This window comes from Betta splendens, chromosome 2 (genome assembly GCF_900634795.4).
Source record: "Betta splendens chromosome 2, fBetSpl5.4, whole genome shotgun sequence".
Classification (NCBI taxonomy): domain Eukaryota; kingdom Metazoa; phylum Chordata; class Actinopteri; order Anabantiformes; family Osphronemidae; genus Betta; species Betta splendens.
Genome location: NC_040882.2, coordinates 26,445,991 through 26,473,388, shown reverse-complemented (window position 1 = coordinate 26,473,388; position 27,398 = coordinate 26,445,991). Strand labels below are relative to the sequence as shown.

At 47.8% G+C, this 27,398-nt stretch overlaps 2 protein-coding genes across 8 annotated transcripts in view; one reads left to right on the top strand and one right to left on the bottom strand.

The window, feature by feature from the left end:
* LOC121202672 (CD209 antigen-like protein E) overlaps positions 1-26,856 on the bottom strand; it is a 28,770-nt gene extending 1,914 nt beyond the window's left edge. For 2 of the 3 annotated variants that reach the window (XM_041073411.2, XM_041073407.2), the window contains exons 1-3: positions 703-841; positions 544-633; positions 180-332 (exon numbers count right to left, since the gene is read on the bottom strand). In XM_041073411.2, the coding sequence (XP_040929345.2) occupies positions 180-332; positions 544-633; positions 703-739 (280 nt within the window). In that variant the 5' untranslated portion in view covers positions 740-841. Of the gene's footprint in view, positions 1-179; positions 333-543; positions 634-702; positions 842-26,040; positions 26,194-26,383; positions 26,474-26,542 lie in introns of those variants that run through there. The other variant, XM_041073409.2, reaches the window with a different exon arrangement.
* LOC114869651 (NLR family CARD domain-containing protein 3-like) lies at positions 1,977-15,319 on the top strand. Of its 5 annotated transcripts, none has more exons than XR_008696346.1 (6): positions 1,977-2,206; positions 2,806-2,869; positions 3,005-3,103; positions 12,947-13,294; positions 13,364-15,149; positions 15,226-15,254. XR_008696346.1 is itself a non-coding variant. In XM_055513617.1 (6 exons), the coding sequence occupies exon 6, from the start codon at positions 13,405-13,407 to the stop codon at positions 15,094-15,096; it is 1,692 nt and encodes a 563-aa protein (XP_055369592.1). In that variant the 5' UTR covers positions 1,977-2,206; positions 2,806-2,869; positions 3,005-3,103; positions 12,947-13,083; positions 13,227-13,294; positions 13,364-13,404; the 3' UTR covers positions 15,097-15,319. The 5 variants fall into 5 exon arrangements, 4 of the variants coding, with proteins under 4 accessions (XP_055369592.1, XP_055369597.1, XP_055369602.1 ...); XM_055513617.1 differs by having other exon boundaries at positions 12,947-13,083; positions 13,227-13,294; positions 13,364-15,319; XM_055513622.1 differs by having other exon boundaries at positions 12,932-13,294; positions 13,364-15,319.
* Positions 26,857-27,398: the final 542 nt, after the last annotated feature.

The following is a 27,398-nucleotide window of genomic DNA, read 5'->3' as shown; positions in this document are numbered from 1 at the left end:
GCTGAGCTGAGAGGAGGCTGAGAGGAGGCTGAGAGGAGGCTGAGAGGAGGCCGAGAGGAGGCTGAGAGGAGGCTGAGAGGAGGCTGAGAGGAGGCTGAGAGGAGGCTGAGAGGAGGCTGAGAGGAGGCTGAGAGGAGGCTGAGAGGAGGCTGAGAGGAGGCTGAGAGGAGGCTGGTCACCTCGGAGCCTGGACAGCACAGCGTTTGCCACCCTGGTCGTGTTCTCCACCGTGTGTTGCAGCTGCTGCTGCTCGTGGCTCATGCTGCTGCATTCGCTTTGCAGGCGCTGGTGTTTCACAGCCAGGAGGTTGTAACTGGCCTGAAGCTCAGAGTCTGAAACAAACGGGCCGTGAGCCAGAAATGAAACTCAAGTCATTTTAAGCTTTTACACTGATGTTATTTTACCATCAACAACAACCAGTGACTTCGGACTAAACTCTACTCTGTTACTGTGTCACAGGCCTGATAAACACAATAAGAAGCATTAAACCTGAACCGCCAGCGTCAGCTTTCTGGTTTCAGTTAACAGGTTGAAAGGACTCACAGAGAATCAGACGCAGGCACACGTTCAGAGACGCCTGTGTGACACACAGGAGTCCGAAGCTCACCGCCAGCAGTCGGTAGCGCGTTCCCCCTGAGGGAAACAGTCACACACATGAACACGCAGCCACACACACACGGCCTCGTCTGGTCGCAGTCTCACCGGGTGCCGGAGCTCCACCTTCACGCCTCCCTGACATGGTTGATGTGCTGAGTCGGGCCGTTCCTCCTTTTATCAGCAGATGCTGAGCTGTAGGGAGGTCACATGACCTCTGTCCTCTGCTGAACTCATCTGTGAGGAACGGCCTGATCCCAAGATGTCACCACATATGACCTCTGCACAGACCTCACTCCTGCTTCTGACTGATGGAGTGGAAATGAATGCGCCTCTACTTTGTCCTGTAATAATAATTAAACTTTATTGATCCTATCAGTGGGGAAGTGTGTCTGTGTATTTGACCCAAGCCCTGAGGAGCCGTGGGCAGCCATGATGGGAGCTAGTGTCTTAACTCATAGATGTAGATATTAAATGAGCAATAATAAAAACTAATGGATCATATTTACTGTTATAAGCCAGAAAACAAACAATACAACATAACAACAACCCTCATGACAGGATGGAGCAAACACAAGCATGAGGTCATCAACTGTGTTAGAGTAGAACACGGTGAGTTAGTTTCTACTATCACATGTTTAACTGTGTCCATGTTTGTATTGATTTCTGTTTGTTTGTTGTCACATATATGTTAATGAAGAGACGTGAGCTGAGAACACGAGGGTTAAAATATATTTTGTCTGAAACTGGCGCCACCTTGTGACAGAATTAAATGGCTGCAGGTTTTGTTTTTTTACGGTTGTTGACGTGTGACGTCATCAGTGGTCGAGTCTGTGTTGAGCTGTGAGTTTGACTGACTGAGGTCTCTTCTCAGGATGAAGACGAACCTCAGGATGCTGCTGCTCATCAGCTTCATCTCATGCGTCTCTGGTTTGTTGACATTTCTTTGTTTGTGTCTCTGCATCAGAATGGGAAGTCAGATTGAAAATACCTGAACCTGAGGTCCTGTCTGTGTGGTTGCTCCACGGGATCATTAGTAGTGGATGTGACCCAGACCCACTATCAGGCAGAGCAGAACCACAGCATCACACTGGAGTGGACCTTCACACCCAAACCTGACACCATCACCTCAGTTTACATCTACTGTTAGCTGCTCACTGGTCTCAGAGCCTCAGTCCTGCTTCATCTTCATGAAGGTGTTGAGGTCTCAGAGTCTCAGGATCAACAGTTTTCAGGACGGGTCCAGTTTGACAGAGACGAGCTCAGAGACGGACGGATCAGACTCCAGGTGTCGGCTGTTCAGTGGTTGAAATATTCCTTTAACACGAGGGAATGAACGGGGGGGGGGGGGGGGGGGGGGGTTACTGTAACACTGCACCTTCCTCTCGTGCCAGAAGGACACTCCCTCAGAGAGAAGAGGTCTGTAGAAAAAGTAACTCCAGCTGAAGAGAGACTAAAAATTACAATAAAACTTCGAATTTTTAACAAAACATTTTCATCTGTTTTTAAAACCGCCAGGAAGAAAGCGCCACTATACGGACACATTGTAGAGAAGTTGATTACATTTGTTGATTAGAGGAACAGAGGAACAACTGGGACACGTTCTCAAACAGTAAGTCGTTGATTTATTTAATAACAAAAAGAGGCGGAGCAGATGAGTAAATTCACAAAACAGACATTTTAGACGAGACACGAGTCTAAAGGCGTTTTTCCTTTGAACAGAACATAAACGGCTTCCACGTGTCTTTGAGAGACATGTACCTGATAAACTGGTTGTATTAAATCACAAGTATTATTGTACTGTGTATATTAATTTATTATTGCATTATTGTCTTGTGTTATTTATTAGTTTAGTCTAATTCGTTTTTGTAGTGATCGTATTGTTTATGAAACGTAGCGAACAACTACTAATCATCAGTAATTAGTTCGAACCTGCTCTTAGTTGTTAACGCAGCGACCCCCGCCATGAAAAACTGCTTTAACGTATTTTTACGCCGTGGCGCCGTGAAGGGAAGCGGGTTCTGGTTTGTTGCCACGTTTTATCGCATTGGCGGTGACGAGCGTTATAACAGTTCAACGGCTGTTTATGGATGAGTAGATCAGCTTTTAGTGTCAGTGTTTACTGCATCCTTTTTAATATGCAGCCATGAAACCAACATCATCAGATTAATCAGCATTAATCGTCGTTTTTGATGAGCTATTGTGTTTTAGAAACAAAAATGGACGATAAGAAGAAGAGGAAAACTGAGGAGCCGTTTGAACCCAGTGAAACCAGGTGATGTTTACACTGCAGGTCTCTGATCTGGAGCCACTTATTAACATTAACATTAAGAGCTCCGATTAGATGCTGGTCTGAAAATACTTGACCAAACATTTCTATCATATTAAATTTAAATATTTCTCACTAAAGGTCAGAAGAAGCAGAGTCCACATCTTTCAGCTGTGTCTCCGTGAAAAGTGACAGATCCATGTTTAATCCACTCAACTTTGGAGCAGAGAATATGAAACAGTAAGAACCCACTCACTCACTCACTCACTCACTCACTCACTCACTCACTCACTCACTCACTCACTCACTCACTCACTCACTCACTCACTCACTCACTCACTCATCTTCTACCTTCTACCAAATCCTACATGTCTATAATTTAAATGTGACTGACAAATTATGGTTAATAACAGTGAGTCTGTATGTTAAAAAATTATATTCACAGAGTGATTCACACATCAACTCTACATTTACACTGTACACCACACTCTAATATATAAAGGTAAGATTCTGTAGAACATAAGAACAACATTTGCTTATGAACAGGTCTGATTCTGTGATGATATCACTGCATCTGCTCAGCAACACCTGTTGTTCCATCGAAGTTCAAGATTATGGATGGTGATGATGATGATGATGATGATGATTTAGCACCAAGATAAAATGCTTGAAGTTTTAGAGGTAAAATGTCTGATTCAATAGGAAAATTCTCAACTTTAAACAAAATATTATATTATTGTATCATAGTATAGACTTAAATAGTAGAACTTTAAGAACCTAAACAGCCTCTACTGCTGGTTTGAAAGGAACCATCTCACACCTCCTGGACACGTCATTAGCTCACCCACACCCCCCAACACTCACACCCTCCCGTCACCAGAGCCTCTACCTGCACTGAAGATCTGTGAAGAAGAAGAACTCCTTCAAAGGCAGAACACCAGAACGGCTCCAGGACCTGATGGCGTTTCCACAACCTGCCTCAGAGTCTGTGCTGAGCAGCCGGCACCGGTCTTCACCCAGATCTTCAACTGGTCTCTGCATCTGTCTACAGTGTTCAACTGCTTCAGACCGTCCACCATTGTGTCCCTCCCTGAGAAGTCCTCCATCAGCAGCCTGAACGACTACAGGCCTGTCACCCTGACACATGTGGTCATGAAGACCTTTGAGAGGCTGGTGCTGAGGCATCTGAAGGACCTCACAGACCCCCTGCTGGACCCCCTGCAGTTTGTCTACAGGAAAAACATGTGGGCTGATGAGGCTGGGCAGCATCACATCTGGCACCATCAGCACCGGCGCACCACAGGGATGCGTCCTCTCCCCACTGCTCTTCTCCCTCTGTACCAGCGACTGCACCTCAGGAGACCCGTCTGTGAAACTCCTGAAGTAAGCGGACGACATGAGCGTCATTGGGCTCATTGAGGACGGTGATGAGGCTGCAAACAGAAAGCAGGTGGAGCAGCTGGTCCAGTGGTGCAGTCAGAACCAGCTGGAGCTCAACGGGCTCAAGACTGTGGAGATTACGGTGCACTTTAGGAAGAACCACCTGCCCTCCTCCCTCTCACCATTCACAACAACGCAGTGTCTACCGTGGACACATTCAGGTTCCTAGGGTCCACAAACTCACAGGACCTGAAGTGCCCCCCCACAGAGACACTGTTCACAAAACGTCCCAGCAGAGGTTTAACAGCTCAGGAAGTTCAACCTGCCCCAGGAGCTGCTGACCATCTTCTACACGGCCATCGTCCAGAGAGTGGTCCGGTCAGCGGAAAAGATCATCGGGACTGAGCTTCCTTCTACTGAGCACCTGTAACAGGCCAGACTCATAGAACGAGCTGTCAGCATCACTGCTGACCCCACACACCCTGACACAAACTGTTTAAACTCCTCCCCTCTGGGAGGCGTCACAGATCAATAGCCATTAGAACCACCAGAACCAGCAGAACCAGAGTCAGCTTCCTTCCCCAGGCTGTGTCTGTGCTGAACTCCATCACATATAGAAAGGGCTCAGTTAAAACATGTGTGGTGCAATTTTAGTTAATTTTATTCTTTTCTTTATTTCCTTTATGTAAATAATGTATGTATATAACTGTAATTGCTATGTAAATAATTGCTGTTCAGTATGAGGGTATGAAAAGATGAAGTCAGACTGGATGAGATTCCTTGTTTGTCTTTTGCAAACCTGGCGAATAAAAAACGATTCTGATTCCCCTGAAACATCTCAGAGGACTTTTTGCTGCGTTCTCTTCTGTACCTGCCCCAGCAACGGTCGGGCTGAGAGGGGGGCGGGGCTAAACAGCAGGTATGTCAGAGCGCAATGCATTCTGGGTGTTGTAGGATATGACCATTTACAGCCACAACACACATTACTTCAATTTTCCCAGTTTTCTCCAGACATAGACCATCAACATTTTTGCTGATTAAATGTAAAATATTTATAACACAGCTTGCTTTTCAGCAATGAAGTATTACTTTAAGTACCTCAACTTTTTACTGTTACAGTATGCATTTAGTGGTTTATAAAAAACCTTTAGTCCATAATTCATATCTTAGCAATAGCAATTATCATTTGACATTGAATAATTAACTCTTGGGTGCGTTTGTATGACACCTTCCTTTCTTTCCAGAAGAACCTACCTCAGAGTAGTGATCTGAAGATCTGAAGTAAATTGAGCTCATGAGAAACTATTAATAATCAAACTATTGATTCAAACTTTAACAAAAGCTTTTTCATCATCTGTGCCCTTAAAAACTGTATGTAAGGAAGCAAGAGCAGACTAGCGATGGGAAGTTCCGTTCTTTCAACTGACTCGGATCTTTAAGTCTCGTTCAGTAAAGTGAATGAATCATTTCATTCATTTACAGCAGGTGGCGCTGGGGGCGTGGTTCTCAAACACTATATACTGACCACTAGCAATTCAAACCATATGAAAACCTAGCAAATACGCACCACATCAACGTGATTTATGTCCTGCATCTTGCCTGCCATTGTTGTTTAACAGCGCGACAGTTGCTAGGAACGAACTGGAGCGCTTGCTGCTCGCTACAGAGCTTGTGCGGCTCAGCTGTCACATGCCAAGTGAACGAACGAACGACCCATGGGAACGAGTCCCAAAAGAACTGTAGTACTTGGTGCTGCCACTGAGCCTGAGCTGTGAACGATGAACTATGAACAAGAACGAGAACGATTAACTAAACCGCGCAGCCCGAGCTGCCTTTTACATGAAAGCTTGTAAAGTGGGAAACTTATTTTGACAGAGAGACTTTTAAAGGGGTCATATCATGCAAAATCCACTTTTTAGACATTTTGGAGCGTTCCTATGACTCTATGGGTCACATATAAACACACTGAGCACGGTAGAAATGCATTTCCTCCTTTTTTCACATTTTAAAAACGTAAATTTTCTCATCCAATGAAAACTGACCATGACCTACTCTGAGGCCGTGTCCCAGTTGTCGTCACCTTGGTCGGAAGTCCTCCCTGTAAATCCTGAACCACAACCCCCACAATGATCCCGAACCAAAACTGGACTTCCGCCATTTCCCCCCTCTCACTCACCGTGAACAGACGAGCACGGCAGCGCCCAAGTCCTCCCATAGAAATAGTTCGGTTCTTGGGTGTTTTAACCAACACCAAAGTCTATTCACTTTACCAAGGGATCAACAAGTGAGGATTTGTGGGTCACTTTTATTTTTAACGGACCGGTGCCAGAAACACTGCCTCAGCATTTATACGTATGTGCATTTCAAACGAGGGTGCGTCCAATTCTGGATTTGTTTCACGGCTCCTGTTGGAAAAAAAGGATCTATTTCTACAGTCCGTCATTCACTCACTGAAGTAAGTATATGCTTGATATTTATAATGTTTTAAAATGTTAGTTTGTCTGTTTAAAATGTAGTAACCTATGTGTGGGGCAAGTTACTACTGTAGCTAGCTATGCTAATGGCTACAGTCAGTCGACCGAGCCTTTATCCCCTTCAAATGTGCTCATGTGGGCTCCTGCAGCCACACACCTGTGTGGAGAAAAGCTAATGGCTATCGGCATCGAGCGTCTACAGGCAGGGAGCGGTGGGTCTAGCGTCTGTCCTTTTTCTGTAATCACATACACCTGGGGGGAACAGCTGATAGCTCTCAGCCTTCGAGCGCCTACTAGAGATGTCCAACTCGAGACCTCCCGATCGACTCAGCATTGATCTCTTGAAGCGGAAGTGTCGTCAAGCAGAATCTCGAGAGCGTTCCAAATCACGTGACCAATGAGCGCGAGAGGCGTCAATACATCACGTGACTGCCGAGCAGCTTATCTGCAGTTTGAACGGACAGTTGTTTCAATATGTCAGAGCTTTATAAATGTGGCAACGGACCGGAGATGATCTATAAGATGATAGATGATCTATAAGATCGTCAATTTTCACATTACAGATATCTGTAATGTATTTATGACAAGTTCAAAATGTAATTAAAGACTAAAACTACATTTTCACAAGTCGCAAATCCAATACAAATGTCTTTATTAGTCAGACGTCAGTGCCGTGCAAACGGCTCTTCTCCAAAGCTGGAGAGGTGGTGAGAAGCTGATTAAACTCATGTTTTGTGGAAAAATAAAATAAAAGTCTTTGATTTAACTAAATGACAAACATGTCTCCTCAATGAGTTGCAGAAGCACCAAATACAGCTCTAATAACATCTGACTGTCAAAAATATTTACCATATCAAGGCTACTGATATATTATTATCCACAGAGAAACACAATTACACACATTTGATTAAATAACTTTTATTTGATAATAAAACATGGACTGTGACAGCAGATGTCGCTGTTCTGAATGTGTCAAATGGTGTCGAGCAATGTGTCGATTTCAGCCCAACTGTGTCATAGTTGCTCAGTGATTCATGAGGCTTCGATTTCGCCATCTCTAGCGACTACAGGCAGGGTGCGGTGGCTCTAGCTCGCTGTAGTAAGTACGTGCTTGATACTTAATATGTTAGTTGGTCTTTTTTAAAATGTATTAACCCACATGTGAGACAAGCTAATGGCTATCGGCATCGAGCGGCTACAGGCAGGGAGCGGTGGGTCTAGCTTTTGGCCTTTTCTGTAATCGCATACACCTGTGGGGAACAGCTGATCGTCATCGCCCTTCGAGCGGCGACAGGCAGGAAGCGGTGGATCTAGTTTGTGCTTGATACTTGTGATATCTAAATATGTTAGTTGGGTCTGTTTAAAATGCAGTTACCCACATGTGAGACAAGTTAATCGGTAGCGTTGCTAATGGCTACAGCGAGTCACCGAGCCTTTGTCCCTTTCAAATGTGCTACTCTGAGTTGGTGCAATCACACACCTGTGTGGGGAACAGCTAATAGCGATGGGCCTTCGATCGGCGACAGGCAGGAAGCGGTGGATCGAGCTTTTGTCCTGTTGACGTGCTGCCGCTCCTGTTTGTGTTGCGTTAGCTGCTAGCATGCCGTGAGGCCTTTGCACTTTAGAGCTACAGCTGGTCGATCGCTACAATAAGAAACTGCAGATGAACGCGGTTATGTTTATTACCCCGTCCTGTGTCACAGCCTAAATCAACTTGTGATTTGGGGTTATGTCATTGTTCTATCAAATTCTAACATGATTAGTTGGAATGACTACTAAGCTTGCGTTGCAAGCTTAGTTGCTAATTAGTCACATCTCTACAATAACTGCTGCTTATCTGGTCAGTAACCTATAGCTTGTACCATAGCCATTATATTTGTAGGACCAATACAATTTACAGTAAATTTAACATTGTCTTTTCTATACTGTAGGGGGGCACATCACAGTTACATACATGCAAGGAGGCTGTCAAACAGAGAAATCACTGCAGACTGTTGGTACAGACATCTGCTGCCCAGCTCAGGAGTGAAGGTATGTAAGTTTGTATGTACCAACAGTAAGATAGGTAATAGAAGATTTTAATTGGTATATACTGTTTAGATTTTATATTTGAATTGTAACAACTGTTTATCTGTTGTTTTAGCACAGACAGGCCTGTCCTCTTGTTTGGTTTAATTTTTTGTCTGGTATTTTGTATTCTTACATTAAAGAAGGTTTTGAACTACATAATAATAAACATTTCACTAATCTACAATTCTGATTGCAGTACCTTTTGTTTTGATGAGGTGATGGTGAGGACAGCCACAGCTTCCATCTTATAGAGGACTGCTTCCGCTCAGTCTTCCAAATAGTGATGAACAAGGATCACCACATCTCCCTGGTCATCTATTTACAACTATACCTGTCCTGCTGCAAATCTCCAACATAACCAAGTGTACCCCCTGCCCAGGACATGGACTGTTTACCCTACTTCCATCAAGCATTTAAAATGCAAGGCCCTGCAAAAGCTTCTCCTTCGTCATCAAACCCCCAGACTTCTTAATTAACTCAGTAACCTATACATTGCACACTGGAGTGTGAAGGTAACAGTTAGTTCTAGCTTTGGAGTAGTGGTGCATTTTTTGGTTGACAATAAAGTTGGCTTTAAAGATCCATGCACAAGCTTTTTTCATGCTCCACATTGCTAAATAATTGGACCTTGATGTCTCAGTAAGGTGTCTGTAACTTTTCATGCCAAAAAGCGCTGTAGATCGCCCACACGGCCCGTCTGATGATGTGTCTTTTAAGCTTTCGTCCACAACACTCTATTTTCGAAATGTGTCGGAAGCTAAACTGATCGCCGCACCCCTTTGAGGAAGCGCATAGCCGTGATCTGCCGCGGGAATCAAACGTCACGGTCACTGAATCCATTGTAACAGTGACACTGGCTAACTCGTCCTCGTAGTGGAGTTCAACCATACGTTTCATCCAAAATCTGACTCTAAAGTCGAATGGGAGGCTGTTGAAGTGGTTACACTTCGACTGGCGCAAGGTACGTCTAACTGGCAGATTCACGTTTAATTTAATTTATTGATTTATATAATACGCAACTTGATTAGCTGCTAACGCTAATACTAATGGTTGCAAATTAGCAGCCTGAATTAATACAACAGAATATTCATAACACGACTACAGCTTGTTTGGGAGCATAGCTTGATAAACTAATATAAACTCATTTTTACATGTTTTTTTATTTCTCGGTCTGCTGCTGTGTGAAAATAAAGGGATCTTCAGCTGCAGCTTATATTTTGCCTTATTTGTCTGTAATTAAGTGCCAATGTAGGAACAGTGAATGCCTACAGAAGCATGGTGTGACAGCAACTATTGCTTTCAAGATATTGTATGTGTTTATTTTTTTTATTAATAAATTAAAATTTTGATAAATCTTACCTCAAGACGCCTGAACCAGTTGCCAAACCTACTGTCATGTATGATTGATGATCCAGGACTGGAGCCAGTATGATTGAATGTGTATTCATTACAGAACACATTTAATATACAGTATATCAGACAATTACACATGCATGGAATAAATCAGTATCTCAGAAATCCATAAAAAACTTTAGAACATTTTACTATTTACAGATTAATCATAATGTACCTGGGAACTCTGGTTTACAAACATAGTTTTGTTTCTAAATATATATTGACCTAATATTTTTTTAATTGCTTTTAGTAAGGTGTATGATTTATCAAGTGCTAATATATAACTAATAGTTACATATAACTAATAATAACTTAGGATTGTGGGAGGAAGCCGGAGAACCCGGAGAGAACCCACGCAAACACGGGGAGAACGTGCAAACTCCACACAGAAACGTACCCACTGCACCACCGTGCCGCCCCTTACTGAGACATTGAAGTCCAATATTCTTTCTAATATTCTAAAAAGCTGTATGATCAGGGAGCTGTAAAGCACAAAGAAACAATAATTTCCCTAAAATATTTACCTGGTGCGTGACATTATTATTATTATTATTCATTCATTCATTATTCATATACATCACTCATTTCCTTGTTTATCAGTCCACACAGCACCGTAGCTGAGCCACAGCTGTGACGTGACAAAAGAACGAACGAACGATCCATAAGAATCCGGAACGAATCAGGAACGAACTAGAGCGCTTGCTGCTCTACGGAGTCTGCGCAGTCCGACTGTCACGTGACAAAATAACTAATCCTTGAGGAACGACGCTCAGTTGAGTCAGTCCCGAACGAATCATTTCTGTTTCCTGTCCTGCTGACTGAGCTTAAGCAGCTGCTGCCATGTGGCGAGAGAAGGTACTGCACGTACTGAACGAGTCGTTCACTGAGAGGACTCGTTCCTCCCGAGTCATATGAAAGACTAGTTCATATTGAACGAATCGTTCACGAATGACACATCACTAGAGCAGACACACTTTCGAGCCCTAGGAAGGACTAGGGCTGCAACTAACAATAGTTTTGATAATCAATTAATCTGTCAAATATTTTTCAATAACATGTGGAAATTTCCCATAAAGAGGCAGATGAGAGAGTTGTCTTTTTGTTTGATCTATTGTAAAAATAAAGGAAAATAAAAATAATGGGGAAAGCCAATCAAAAACATGTTGATCGTGCACGTCAACAAACCAAAAACCAGCTGGGGAGATCAGTGCTACATCTAGCTATGAGAGAGGAAGGAGCACTAAGTCTCAACAGACAGAGACACAACTCCCGGCCTTGGGTTTGGAGCTAGAGTCCAGAGTCCATCAGGCAGAGACGACCATTGAACAATGTAGGTGAAATGTCAAATACATAAAACAGAAGAAAGACAAAACATGAGATATTAATTGCAGAACATAAGTCACAAATAATATAATAACTGCATAGAATAAAGAAGAAACAATAGCCTGTTGCTTGTCTTTGTAGTTTATGTCAAATTTAGCTTTTATGCAAAGAATTGGATCCAGATGAAGAAATGCTTTGATTTGTTGAACCTATGATATTCATTTTTCAAACTGTGGCAGAAAACTTAAATATTGTAAATATTTCCGAAAATACATGTAAACTAAAATACGGTCAAATCTATTGGAGGATGAGACTCAGCCACTGTTAATACTTAGACCTCCTCCATCTACGCTGGGGAAGAACAACAAAGACCTGGCACCATTTTAAGGTGTAAAGACTGGTAGCAAATTGAAGAGTTTTGTGGAGGGGTCTTAAACAGGTGCTATGGTGAGTTCATACTGGTCTTACTGGTTTCTAATAGTTAGGAACAGATGGTTTTCCTTTGGTCACAAAGCTTAAACAATGGAGTTTAGTCTGTTTGAATGATGTCAGTGTTAACTGTTTTGCAAAAGGGAGGAAAAAATGTGTCAATCCAATGAGAACGGGTTTACACATTCGCTACATATGTCTGATGCACTGCTGGAATAGTGATGATGAAAATAAATGGAACCTAGTTATGCAAAACAGGTCAAAGCGACCGATAAAAACTGTAATCACACACTAAAAGAGTAAATTGTCAAACATCGCAGTTTGTAATAATAAAAGCCCTTGTAAAGTATTTTACAGTTTTTACAGTTTCTACATTATTGGTTGTAGAAGCAGCCTTATTTTTTGTTCTAATTCTGTTTCCTGTAATATGTTCTTTTTCTTCTTGTTGATGGTGAGGTTCCTGGTGTATCGCTGATTTCCATAAAGGTTGCCCACTCTTTCCTTACATACCTGATGAAGTCTTGATCATTGAGTAATGATGTATTAAATCTCCAATTCCTGCTTGGTGGCGTAACTCTTTTAGTAAAAAAACAAACAAACAGGAACTGGTGCATGATCACTGACTGTGATTGAGTGAATACTGGTGTGGGAACATCAGGTAGGACGAATAGGAGTTATTACTAAATGTAATCTATACGGGAGTGGTGAACTGGGTCAGAAGGTGTATTCCCTGGAGTTTTGGCGACAAAAACCACAGGTGTCACAAAGTCCATAATCATCCATGTACTGTTTTTGAGGAGTGGTCACATTTGCATTCCTCACACCTCCACACAGCACATGAAGAGCCTGGCAACTGGCTGGTAAGTAACTAGCCAGAGTAGGGAAGGCGCCTGTAAATTGACTGAAATCAGTGAAAATGAACCTCTCCATCTGTCTGCACTAGTATATGTCTAGGTGACAATGAGTGAAGCCTCTGAGGAGATAGTAACATGTACAGTATGTCCATGTCCAGTCAGGTGATTGGGGAGACGACCACCTGTTCAGTGTGCGAGAAGGTTCTGAAGGACTGGGACCACTCTGACCCACCAGTGAAGCAGCTCTGTGCTGAGTGTGGAGCACATTACAAGCATGAGACAAACAAGGCCTCACGTACGTTCAACTACATTATTACATTTGAATATAATCACATAATGTTAACATTAGAAACAAGCCTTAATTGGTCATTATCACATCTGTTGCAATGTCACAACAAAATTTGTTTTCTGCATTGAACTCATCCTCTGGGGGAGCAGTGGGCTGCCACCCAGGACACTCCTGGAGCCCTGGTGGGCCTGAATCTGGCCACCTTGTGCTTCCCAAGGTTTGCTCGACCAACTGAGCTGCCAGGCCATAGAGTCACACTCACTTTAACCAAACCGTTCCGTTATAGGTGACATCATCACGAGAACAAAGAAGAATCTCAAACAAGCAATGCAAAAGAAATTTGCTTTGACATCTGAAGGCAATGGTGATGAGAAAAGCTCCCTGAACAGCGTCTACACGTCTCTGCACGTCACAGCTCATGAACGCGAGGGGCCAGACGAGGAGCATTCACTCAGAATGATGGAACGTAAATTAAGAAGGCGATCATCGTGTGAAAGCTCAGTCAGACTCAGTGACATCCTCAAACCGTCTCCAGACACACGGGTCAGAATGTCTCTGACCAAGGGCGTCGCAGGCATCGGGAAGTCCTTCGCTGTGCACAAATTCATCCTGGACTGGGCCGAGGAGCGGACGAACCAGGAGCTGGAGTTCATTTTCTGTCTGACTTTCCGAGAGCTGAATCTGAGTGGAGGAGAGACGAGCCTGCACCTGCTCCTGACTGAGTTCCACCCAGTGCTGAGCGACCTGAAGGATCCACTGAGTTATGTCCAAAGTGAGATGCTGGTGGTTCTGGACGGTCTGGATGAAAGCAGACTTCAGCTGGACTTTAACTCCTCGAAGGTGGTGAGATCTGTGGAGGCAGTGGCTCCAATGGGCGACCTGCTGGTCAACCTGATCCAGGGAAACCTTCTGCCCCACGCACACCTGTGGATCACATCCCGTCCAGCAGCATCCGCTCAGATTCCAGCCAAGTTCATCGATGCGGTGACAGAGATCAGAGGGTTCAGCGACGCTCAGAAGGAGGAATACTTCAAAAGACGCTTCCGGCACGACTCCTGCCTTGCTGAAAGGATCATTTCACAGGTTCAGTCGTCACCGAGTCTGAGCATCATGTGCCAGATCCCCGTCTTCTGCTGGATTTCCACCATGTTGTTTGAGGAGGTCTTCACAGGAGCCGACAGAGACACGATCCCTCAGACTCTGACAGAGATGATGGCTCATTTCCTGTTGACTCAGACCAAACACAGAAGCAGAAAATACGATGCCCACGCAGAGGAAAACAACCAGACGCTTCTGGAGAGACACCGAGAATTTCTCCTGAAACTCGGCAAACTTGCGTTTGTTCATCTGCAGGAGAACAAGCTGATATTCTACGAGGGCGACCTGGAGGAATGTGGCCTCGATGTGAAGGAAGTCTCTGTCTACTCTGGCTTCTATAACGTAGTTCTAAGGGGGGAAAACCTGTTTTCCCAGAGGAAGGTTTTCTTCTTTGTGCATCTGACCATTCAAGAGTTCTTTGCTGCTCTCTACGTCTATGAGTGTCTTATGGAGCAGAACACCCCAGAGCTCTGCAGCTTCCTGGGTCTGATGGACCCACACTGTGGTCTACCTGTACTTGATCTTCTCAAGAAGATCGTTGCCAAGGTGATGGAGAAGAAGAACGGACACCTGGACTTCTTCCTGCGCTTCCTGCTTGGTCTCATGATTAAACAGAACCGTAGAGTTCTTCAGGGTCTGTTGACATCACCAGACCCAATCGAAGACACAGACAAGAAAACCCTGACCTACCTCAAATCTATCAGAAGAAAGACGGTCTCTCCAGACGGCTGCATCAGTCTGTTCCAGGCGATGGTGGAAATGAGAGACCACAAAGTCAAAGACGAGATCCAAGAATACCTGACGCTGACGGATCGTTCAAACACAGACCTGCCCCTGCTGCACTGCTCTGCTCTGGCCTACATGCTGCAGGTGTCAAAGGACCACCTGGAGGTTCTGGACCTGAAGAGCTACAACACCTAAGACGAAGGCAGGAGGAGGCTGATCCCAGCGGTGAAGATCAGCAGAAAGGCCATGTAGGTGTAAAGATGTGTTTTCAGAGTTTGTGCAGCTGATGGAGCATAAAAACAAACGGTTTCCCTCCACCACTAGATTAGCAGACTGCAGAGTGACAACAGAGTGGATCCAACACCTGGTCAGTGGATAGATGGACAAACACATGTAGACCCGTGTTACAGTGCCTGAAAAATAGATTGTTTCATGTATAGAAGTGTAGAGAGAATTATACATTATATATATATTATAAATAAATAAAAATGAATAAATTATATATATATACAGTATACATGTGTTAGTGTTATATATCTTTGACATCCTAATGTGGTCAATTCTCAACTCAACAGGTTATTGTAGACGTTTTGCTGCCGTCTGGATTACTGGCAAATATTGAAAGCTTTTCCACGAGTTCTCCCTCATGAATATTGGTCACATATTTTATTCTTGTAGAAATAGATCATTAACTGTTTTCCTTTTAAATTACTGCTTAACACACTGAAATTGTGAGATTAATAAAGTCATATCCCATTAGAGAGTATAAAGGACAACCTTTCATCAACTCAGATTTTGACAGCTCTAGGTCAAAGATCACTTTATCGTTTCACCCTTGAACTTGCAATGTCAGAGTGCACTTGATCTTTGACACCGAATGTCAAAGTGTACCTGTTCTTTGACCTCGAAAGTCAAAGTGTACCTACTCTTTGACCCTAAATGTCAAAGGCCCGCTTATCTTTCATTCCCCGTGTTAAAGGGGCGTTGTGATCATCAGAACACGGCTGTTATGTGACACGTCCGCTTCCAGTCGCCTACTCGAGCGTGTGGCTTTATAAAGACGTTGCTATGAGGGATTATGTAGTGATCAGAGACTGTCGTGTGTGGGAGAAAAACAGGAAAATGGCCAATTCTCCCACAGTAGAAGATTCTGACAGCATCATCAGCAGCATAAACGTTGGGGTGGAGAGTCAGTATCAGTTGCGATTGTGCAGAGCGCGCTGCCCGCGTCTCTCAAGGGCGAGTTTAAGCTAACGTTGGGGTCTCTTGGCTATGTGTTTTGCTACCCCACGGGGGAGTTGCGTCTTTACCAGCTCAAAGCCGGAGATGTTTTTTCCCCCGACACTGTAACGATGCCCGTCACTGCAAATGACTGGAGTGTTTTGCGCAGCATACTATCGGGGTATCTGACTGAGCTTTTTGAAAGAATGGACGAGGATGAATCTGACGAGGAAGATGAGTCCGTTGAGAATAGGATACGAGTGGTGCCGGATACCGAGGAGCAGAGTCTGAGCGTCGCTATGGGAGTGTTTGACCCGAAAATACTAAAGTTTGTCTAGGAAACCAGCGGCTCCTCCATCGACCATTGGTACTACAGAGTGAGCATACACGCTCCCGGAGGCGCCGACTATCGGCTGCTCGTAGCCCGCTTCAGCACCGAATGTGGGATTTTCCAGCAGATTGTGAATGTATCCTGCAGAAATTGGCTGTTTCGATTGAGCCAGGTTTATAGGGAATTGATGTAGTCAGAAAAGCCCTGTTCCCCTAGACACACCCGCCCCTCTCATCTCTGGGGATAAATAGAGACCCTCTGCTCCAGGTAAGCAACCAGGCAAGCATGGCTTCTCAGCATCAACTCACGCCTCCACCTTCCCCGACCCAGTCAATGGATAGCGCGTGCTACGACGGGGCTGACGACGGTGACACCGCTTCCACATCAACGCGGATCAGCGACCGGCCCTCAATGGAACTGGGCTCAGACGGGTGCAGCGTTAATGACGAGGAGGAGGAGATGGACGAGAGAGCCGCGTTCCCTGGATCGATCACGTTGGTGTTGTGCGAGGTCCTCCATCCCACCCCGGAGGAGGAGAGCGGCGATGAGCTGGACGGGCCTCTGCTGAGGCTGTTTCTGAACACTGTAAAGGCCTTTGCGAGGCTGGTTCTGTACATCGCAGTTCACGACTACAACGAGTTCATCTGCAACGGTTGCCAGACCTCGCATCCCAGCCACTACTAGTACTTGTTTTGTGTAGTCACATGTATTGTATTGTAATTATACTGTATGCATTTATCCATTTTTGTATAAGCTATGTAACTTTTATTCTTTTTTTAAAAAAAATAAAAGCTTGTGAATTTGTAAAAAAGACTACTCATTACTGAAGCGAATTAATAACCTTATAACTGTCACGGAACGGCAGATGAAGGACCCACATGCACAGCACCGAGGCAAGATGAATATTAAACGCAGGTTTATTTCTCAAGGCAGGGTCGGGCAGTCCAGGTCATACACGGAAGAGTTCAGTAAGCAGAAAACAAGGGAGCAGGCAATCTCTGATACAATGTCCAGGCAGGGTTCGGTACACAAGTAGGCTCAGCGAAAGTACAGGCAGGGATAAAGCAAAACTCACAGTCAGTAGTTAGTCCAGGGTCAGGCAGGATACACAAGGCAAAACCAGAACAAAACACGAGGAACAAGAAACACGAACGACGATCTGGCAGGGAACTAAGGACACAGGAGCTGACTAAATACACAGGTGAGTGATTAACTGATTACAGACAGGTGTGGGTAATGAGCTAGGGAGAACAGAACTGATAACAGGAAGTAAAGCAGAAACAGAAACAGAAACCGGGAGTGCTACCACAATAAAACCGGAAATGGAACCTGGAACCAAAATAAGACGAGGAAACAACAAGAAACAAAACCCAGATCGTGACAGTACCCCCCCCCCTATGGCGCCTTCCACGGCGCCCACAGAAGCCCCCCCCCCCAAACCAGGGCGGGCGGAGGGTGGTCCCAGGCGGAGGGACCGAATCCCTACCCCTCAAGGCACACGAGCAGGGTGGGCGGAGGGAGGACCGGAGGAGGGCCAAAACAAGAGTCCACATAAGTCCATGAATGGGGAAGACACGAAGATCAGGGATTCCTTCACGGAGGGTGAAGGCGCGGCGAGATCCTGCTCAGCCGCCGCTGAGCCAGGGTGGCACTCTTAGTGCCCTTGAGCTGGGCCGATGTCCCCGGGGACCACCCCGCATGGCAACGTCCTCCAGGTGGACGCTGATCCAAGAGACTGAGGAGTCGAGGCGGGCGTCGCCGCAGGAGGCAGCGCCATCCAGGCGGCAGGAGGCGTCGAGGGCGAGGCCACCAGTCCGGCAGCAGAGACAGAGACGAGGCAGGGACCAGAGGCGAAGACAGACGTGGGGACGAGGCAGGAACCAGAGGCGAAGACAGACGTGGGGACGAGGCAGGAACCAGAGGCGAAGACAGACGTGGGGACGAGGCAGGAACCAGAGGCGAAGACAGACGTGGGGACGAGGCAGGAACCAGAGGCGAAGACAGACGTGGAGACGTCCTCCTTGGACCTCCGCGACGAGAAACAGGGGCCAGCGGCGTCCTCCTTGGACCACCGCGACGAGACACAGGTACAGATGCGGCCGGAGCCGGGCCGCCAGGAACCGATGCAGGTGCGGCCGAACCGCCAGGAACCGATGCAGGTGCGGCCGAACCGCCAGGAACCGATGCAGGTGCGGCCGAACCGCCAGGAACCGATGCAGGTGCGGCCGAACCGCCAGGAACCGATGCAGGTGCGGCCGAACCGCCAGGAACCGATGCAGGTGCGGCCGGGACTGCGACGGGCGCGACCCCCTCCTGGAGGTCCGCCGGGACTGCGACGGGCGCGACCCCCTCCTGGAGGTCCGCCGGGACTGCGACGGGCGCGACCCCCTCCTGGAGGTCCGCCGGGACTGCGACGGGCGCGACCCCCTCCTGGAGGTCCGCCGGGACTGCGGCTGGCGCGACCCCCTCCTGGAGGTCCGCCGGGACTGCAGCTGGCGCGACCTCCTCCTGGAGGTGCGCAGGAACTGCAGCTGGCGCGACCTCCTCCTGGAGGTGCGCAGGAACTGCAGCTGGCGCGACCTCCTCCTGGAGGTGCGCAGGAACTGCAGCTGGCGCGACCTCCTCCTGGAGGTGCGCAGGAACTGCAGCTGGCGCGACCTCCTCCTGGAGGTGCGCAGGAACTGCAGCTGGCGCGACCTCCTCCTGGAGGTGCGCAGGAACTGCAGCAGGCGCTGCCTCCTCCTGGAGGCCAGCGGGCGCTGCGGCTCCGAGGGTGACAGGGACTGGAACGACCGCTACAGGGCCGACAGGAACGGGGCCTGGGGCGACCTCTACTTGGCCGACGGGAACGGGACCAGAGACAGGAACGGCCGCAACATGGCCGACAGGGACTGGAAAGGCCGCAACATGGCCGACAGGAACAGGAACGACCTCTACTTGGCCGACAGGAACAGGAACGACCTCTACTTGGCCGACAGGAACAGGAACGGGGACAGGAACGGCCTCAACATGGCCGACAGGAACGGCCGCAACACGGCCGACAGGAACTGGGACGGCATCTCCTCCGGAGCCGGCATGACTGCTTACAGCTGCCGAGCTCGACGGAGGAGACGTCGGGCCTGATCGGGTGTGCACAGCACCCGTTCGACAGGTGGAGTCCTCTGACTGGGATAAGGCCTGCGCGTGACTGGACTGAACTGGGACAGGAGCGTGACTGGACTGAACTGGGACAGAGCTCGACTGGACAGGGCTCGACTGGACAGGGCTCGACTGGACAGGGCTCGACTGGACAGGGCTCGACTGGACTGGGCTCGACTGGACTGGGCTCGACTGGACTGGGCTCGACTGGGCTCGACTGGACTGGAACCTGAACTGGGCTCGACTGGACTGGGCTCGACTGGGCTGAGACCTGGACTGGGCTCGACTGAACTGAGACCTGGACTGGGCTCGACTGAACTGGAACCGGGACTGGGCTCGACTGAACTGGAACCGGGACTGGGCTCGACTGAACTGGACTCGACTGGACTGGGCTCGACTGGATTGGAACCTGAACTGGGCTCGACTGGACTGGGCTCGACTGGGCTGAGACTGAACAGGGCTCGACTGGACTGGAGACTGAACTGGGCTCGACTGGGCTGGAGACTGAACTGGGCTCGACTGGGCTGGAGACTGAACTGGGCTCGACTGAACTGAGACCTGAACTGGGCTCGACTGGACTGGGCTCGACTGGACTGGGCTCGACTGGACTGGGCTCGACTGGACTGGGCTCGACTGGACTGGGGCTGGAACCTGAACGTGACAGGGCTGCACTAGAGCGTGAGCGTGGCGAGGCTGAACGGCGACTGGAGCCTGAGCGGAGCATGACTGAACTGGGGACTGGGCAAAACACGACTGAGCTGGAGACTGAACAGCTCGCGTCTGAACTGGAGACGGGGGACCGCATGAATGCAGGGAATCCTCCCAGCGGAACAAACAGGGAGCTGGGCAGGTTGATGCAGACACAGCGGTCCGACGGGGCGGGGAGAAGGAAACCGAAACCTTCGGCGGTGCGACCGGCGCTGGCGTGGTGCGGAGCGCGTCGCTTAGTTCATCAGACCTAGCGCACAGTCGCTCATAGAGGCGACGAACACTGGGGCGCTCTAACACACTGTCATCGTCCTCCAGCGTCAATATCGCCACCTCCACGGCGCTGCGCTGGTTCTTCGGGGTAACCGCCCGTCGGTAATCCTCCGCGAGGATCTTAAAATAAACTCGTAGCTCGCTAGGTAGCTCGGCACAGGTGAACTCCATGCTCCCTCGGGTGGATTATACTCGCCGTTAAAAAAAAGGAGCGAGAAAAACAGTCACTGACCTGACCGGAGGCTGAGTGCTGGCTGGGTCCAAGTCTGGCCAGATCGTTCTGTCACGGAACGGCAGATGAAGGACCCACATGCACAGCACCGAGGCAAGATGAATATTAAACGCAGGTTTATTTCTCAAGGCAGGGTCGGGCAGTCCAGGTCATACACGGAAGAGTTCAGTAAGCAGAAAACAAGGGAGCAGGCAATCTCTGATACAATGTCCAGGCAGGGTTCGGTACACAAGTAGGCTCAGCGAAAGTACAGGCAGGGATAAAGCAAAACTCACAGTCAGTAGTTAGTCCAGGGTCAGGCAGGATACACAAGGCAAAACCAGAACAAAACACGAGGAACAAGAAACACGAACGACGATCTGGCAGGGAACTAAGGACACAGGAGCTGACTAAATACACAGGTGAGTGATTAACTGATTACAGACAGGTGTGGGTAATGAGCTAGGGAGAACAGAACTGATAACAGGAAGTAAAGCAGAAACAGAAACAGAAACCGGGAGTGCTACCACAATAAAACCGGAAATGGAACCTGGAACCAAAATAAGACGAGGAAACAACAAGAAACAAAACCCAGATCGTGACAATAACAAAGTTAAAAGTGTGCGGGGTGCTCAGAGTTGAGGTTTTTGGCGAGGAGAGAAGATGCCTCCTAAACTTGAAAACTTGATGAAAAAAATTTTTTACAACCCTTCTCATCCGGGCAGTTATGGCGGTGTGGCTCCTTTACACAGAGCCGTAGAACGGGATTCTGGCAAGAAAATTAGTATGGATCGGATCAAAGAGTTTTTAGCAAAACAAGCCGATCTCAGCGACATGCAGGCCCTAGCATGGTACAACGACGGTTATAAATTTCTGATGACGGTTATTGATGTATTTTCTAAAAAAGCGTACGTTAGGCCTTTCTCGTCCATTTCCACAACTAGGCATAGAGGACAAACAATATGTGGAGATTTCTCCAATCTCCTCCATAACAGGCCGCGGCCCTATTGAATTTTATGTAGCGGCCGAGGGGGAGCTAGACCTGGATCTGAATGACACGCTGCTGTTTTTAAGGCTGAAAATTATAAACGTGGACGGAACCGATCTAGCGGCGGGCGCGAACGTGGGCATCATCAACTATCCTCTGAATACAATATTCAGCCAATGTGACGCGTTTATCAGGACACGGCAGATGCCATGGACTCTCACGTGGTGAATAACGGGCCAAACAGCGGCTTTGTTGCGAGGGCCAGGTTCAAATTCCATCTCCTGGACCTCCTACACGCGGATATGTTTTTCTGCGAGAGGCTGCTTTTAAATTCTTTTGATTTAAGAATTAAACTCATAAGAGCCAGCAACGCCTTTTGCCTGATGCACGCGGCAAACGCTGATTTTAAGCTGCATGTGCTGGGCGCCTCTCTGTTTGTAAAGAAAGTGACCGTGTCCCCCGCCGTGCGCATAGGACACTCATCCGCACTGACCAAGGGCAACGCTTTGTACCCGCTCTCGCTTGCACGTCAATGTTGGATTTAACAAACAAACATTCTCCATCCCGGTCAATTCCAGAATACGCACACAGGAAAATCTTTTTCTGGGCACTCTACCGAAATATGTGGTTATAGGGCTGGTTAACCACAAGGCTTTTACGGGGCGGAGTACTAGGTTTATTCACGCCAACCTGGAGTTTTTAGCCTTATGCAGAGACGGCAGACAGATTCCGGGAAAAGCGCTGCAGCCTGATTTTGAGCACGGCTCCTCTATCAGAGAGTATTACAGCTTAATCACCGCTACCGGGCGGCACCTGAAAGACCAGCCTCTGTGTTTTTTTTGTTTTTTTTTGTTCTGTCCAGCAGTTAAGCAAGCAGCATATATTACGCTGAATGCCATATTGTGATGGACAGCTTTGCTTTAACAAGAAGAGTATATATAGAATATATATACTCTTCCTGATTTATGGTTTATTTAATGGTTTATTTAGCTAATCCAAAATGTGTGTGATGTTGCTGTGTTGGTGGACAGGTTAGGTTTCTGCTTTAGGGTGTGTATGCGGGAGGGTGGGGGGAGGGGGGGTAAGGGGTGCAACCAGCTGCTGAAACCAAGCAAATCTGTTAAGTAAACAATTGGAGCAAAAAAATAAATAAAAAAAAATAAATAAGAAGCATGGATGTACCTTAGGCTAACACATTCATAACTAAACAATTTTTGTACTGTGGTTTACCTTGGAGATTAATACTAATACCAATAATAGTGCTAAGGTATGTGCACATACTAATACAAACATATACATACAATATACATACATATGTGCATTATTATACATATCCCATACTACTTAATAAAAGTCATGACATACAACACCACAAATTCCATATTCACACATTATTCATATTGGTAGTGATAAGTATCAATAATACTTGGATTTGGAAAGTGTCCCACTACAAGGTTAGTAAGGCTGTAGCTTAACATTATTCACCCAAAGGGTGAGGCAGACGTTGGTGCATGAACAATGCCACTTGTGGAAGCCAGGGTGATGTGAGGGGCTCCGCCACTACGCCCATCCAGCAAGCAGAGGAAGGCATCCCAGCAGCCAGGGAGCCCACACACCTTCAGTTCCAGGAGGGCAGGTGTTGCGACCCAAGCCGCCCACACAGAGCCCCCCAGGCAGAGCTGCAGCAGCCACAGAGACAGCACCCGAGGTCAGAGTGGGTCACTGGGGGTCAATGCTGTCCGCCCCAGGAGAACCAGGGGCAAACACTCCCCCCGGCGGGAGGGTCGGCCTGAAAGAGTAGAGCCCGAGGACCCACGGTCCGTAGGGAGCCCGCCAGAAGATGCCCCCGCGCCCAGAGTGGGGCCCGCCCCCAGTCCACCACTCCCACACGGGCGGAGCGGGGCCTACCCCATCGGCCCGACCTCATCCCCTGGCGCTACAGCGGCCTGCAGCACAAGGCCAGCAATTGGAGGGGTCAGCAGAAAAGAGACCACCCAGGCAGACGATCATCGTACCCCGGGCGAAAAACCGGACCCCCCACACTTCAACCGCACCACACGCATACCAACTCACACAAACACAGACGCATACACCCACCCACATGTGCAACACACATCATCACATCAACACACACACACACCATAGACTCTCTCACAACAAACTAGTCAATCATACGTGAACCAATGCACTCTCAGATACATTCTCGCACCCACACCATTCGCTTGATCACATTCGTGGGGAGGGTAGGTCTCCGGCCTGCCGTCATGTGGCCCCAGGCAGGGACCGCAGCTCCTCCCGAGCCCCGACCAACCCCCCCAACCCGGGGGAGGCAGAGGGCACTAGAAAAAGGTACCCCAGAACCCTGCAACCCAGCTTGGACGTGAGTGTGTGGAACTAAAGTGCACTGAAGGTGGGTGACACCTCCAGGAGCACAACCGCTGGCTGACGGTGTGTCCCCCGGACAGTGCCCCCCCTCGCCCTAAATGTCTTTTTGCACTTAAAACTGGGTGGTGATCTCTCCATCAGGGCCAGTGGCCGAGGCCACAACTGGCCTCAGCCCCAGGCCCCAGTGAAAGAGCCCACCCCCGGCCCTAAATGTATGTGTATGTAGCTAAGTATGAGGAACTTTGGGAGATACCCAATTCTCCGGGGGGTCCAGCAGACAGAGCCATCAATGGGAAGTCTACTGGCCCCCCCGGAAGGAGCCCCCAGATTCCTGGACAAGTGTGTATGACTAATGCAATTAAAACTGCAGAGCATCCCACTTGGAAGGGACGGCACCACTTCCCAGTAGTCCCGGTCCCTCCATCAGCAGGACGCCCCTTGCAGACCTAAGTGGATGAATGCGGAGAAATGTAGTTGGGAAGCAGAGCACCAGGGTCCGCAGAGCCAGGTTCCCGACTGGCTCTGCTACCTATCCCACCACCTCCCACAACCCCCAGCCAGGAAGGGACAGCCGAGACCCAGGGACCGCAGTACTACTGCCCAGGCGCCACACGCAGCACAGCCAGAGCCATCCTCACGTGTCAGCCTCTGTGTTTTAATAGAAGAGATTATGAGCAAGGTTATACGCTTTACGCGTTCAACGTGGCCCCGGAGGAGGAGGGCGGAGCTCTGCCTCCGGTCAAGACAGGCACCTTGCGCCTGGAGATGCGCTTTAGAACGGCTCTAGCGCAGACGACTACGCTAGTGGTCTACGCCTGCTACGATTCCATACTCGAGATTGATTCAAAAAGGAACGTTTTAGTCGATTATTATTAGAGGGGATGAACAGCGTTCAACTGGAAAACATTATGCGGCCCCTACTGGGCGACGCGTTCCAAGGAGTGTGGGCCTCTGACGAACTGTCGCAGCAGGTGTTTACGAGACCCTCCTATATTATAGTGAACACCCACCCGCGGCACCTGCCCGGAGAGCACTGGCCCCCGCTGATTCTTGAAGAGAGCGGAGATGCCGCGTTCTTTGACAGCTACGGGCTAGCGCCGGACTGCCCCTACTACCCTCAAACTATTTTACAATTTCTGGAGAAGGACTCTAAAGCCGTTTATTATCACAATAGACAGCTGCAGCACCCGTTATCCGTCGTCTGCGGGGAGCACTGTGCATACTTTCTGTTCCACAGAGCCAGAGGCTTATCCTATCAAAATGTATTGAGTTTGTACGGGGATAACGTCTCAATGAATGACTCTATGGTTGCTGATTTTGTGAAAGCCTATCAAAAGTGTGTAAAATCCTGCGTGGCCTCACCCGACTGCATGCGGGCCTGCTCTTTAAAAATGTTTTCGAAATGTTATAACCTTAGTCTATAGCTGTTTTTATCTTGTTTATTCGTGTCATGTTTTTTTTCTTTACATATAATAATAAAAGTAAATAATACTCTGAGATGAAAAAAAATGCGGTTCAATAAAATCCTTTATTTAAACTTAAACAGCGTTGTTCATTTTTATTACGACAAATTAAGCCATTTAGGCGATAACAGAGTCGCCCTCATTTTCTTCTTTTTCTTCTGTCGGCCCCCCAGTGGAATGTCGGGCGGTGAGCCGCTCTTTACGCTAGATGGCGGGACGCCCCCGCGCTTATACTCGTGCAGGAGCTCCCTGGCGTGTTTGTTAGGAACGCTGGATAGCGGTATGTTTATTCTGGACAGAGTTTGCATCGAGCGCTACATCACACACGTCACAGATTAAACTGGCTGCTGCTGAGAGGCTGAGAGGAGGCTGGGAGACGGCTGAGAGGAGGCTGAGAGGAGGCTGAGAGGAGGCTGGTCACCTCGGAGCCTGGCCAGCACAGCGTTTGCCACCCTGGTCGTGTTCTCCACCGTGTGTTGCAGCTGCTGCTGCTCGTGGCTCATGCTGCTGCATTCGCTTTGCAGGCGCTGGTGTTTCACAGCCAGGAGGTTGTAACTGGCCTGAAGCTCAGAGTCTGAAACAAACGGGCCGTGAGCCAGAAATGAAACTCAAGTCATTTTAAGCTTTTACACTGATGTTATTTTACCATCAACAACAACCAGTGACTTCGGACTAAACTCTACTGATAAAAACAATAAGAAGCATTAAACCTGAACCGTCAGCATCAGCTTTCTGGTTTCAGTTAACAGGTTGAAAGGACTCACAGAGAATCAGACGCAGGCACACGTTCAGAGACGCCTGTGTGACACACAGGAGTCCGAAGCTCACCGCCAGCAGTCGGTAGCGCGTTCCCCCTGAGGGAAACAGTCACACACATGAACACGCAGCCACACACACACGGCCTCGTCTGGTCGCAGTCTCACCGGGTGCCGGAGCTCCACCTTCACGCCTCCCTGACATGGTTGATGTGCTGAGTCGGGCCGTTCCTCCTTTTATCAGCAGATGCTGAGCTGTAGGGAGGTCACATGACCTCTGTCCTCTGCTGAACTCATCTGTGAGGAACGGCCTGATCCCAAGATGTCACCACATATGACCTCTGCACAGACCTCACTCCTGCTTCTGACTGATGGAGTGGAAGTGAATGCGCCTCTACTTTGTCCTGTAATAATAATTAAACTTTATTGATCCTATCAGTGGGGAAGTGTGTCTGTGTATTTGACCCAAGCCCTGAGGAGCCGTGGGCAGCCATGATGGGAGCTAGTGTCTTAACTCATAGATGTAGATATTAAATGAGCAATAATAAAAACTAATGGATCATATTTACTGTTATAAGCCAGAAAACAAACAATACAACATAACAACAACCCTCATGACAGGATGGAGCAAACACAAGCATGAGGTCATCAACTGTGTTAGAGTAGAACACGGTGAGTTAGTTTCTACTATCACATGTTTAACTGTGTCCATGTTTGTATTGATTTCTGTTTGTTTGTTGTCACATATATGTTAATGAAGAGACGTGAGCTGAGAACACGAGGGTTAAAATATATTTTGTCTGAAACTGGCGCCACCTTGTGACAGAATTAAATGGCTGCAGGTTTTGTTTTTTTACGGTTGTTGACGTGTGACGTCATCAGTGGTCGAGTCTGTGTTGAGCTGTGAGTTTGACTGACTGAGGTCTCTTCTCAGGATGAAGACGAACCTCAGGATGCTGCTGCTCATCAGCTTCATCTCATGCGTCTCTGGTTTGTTGACATTTCTTTGTTTGTGTCTCTGCAT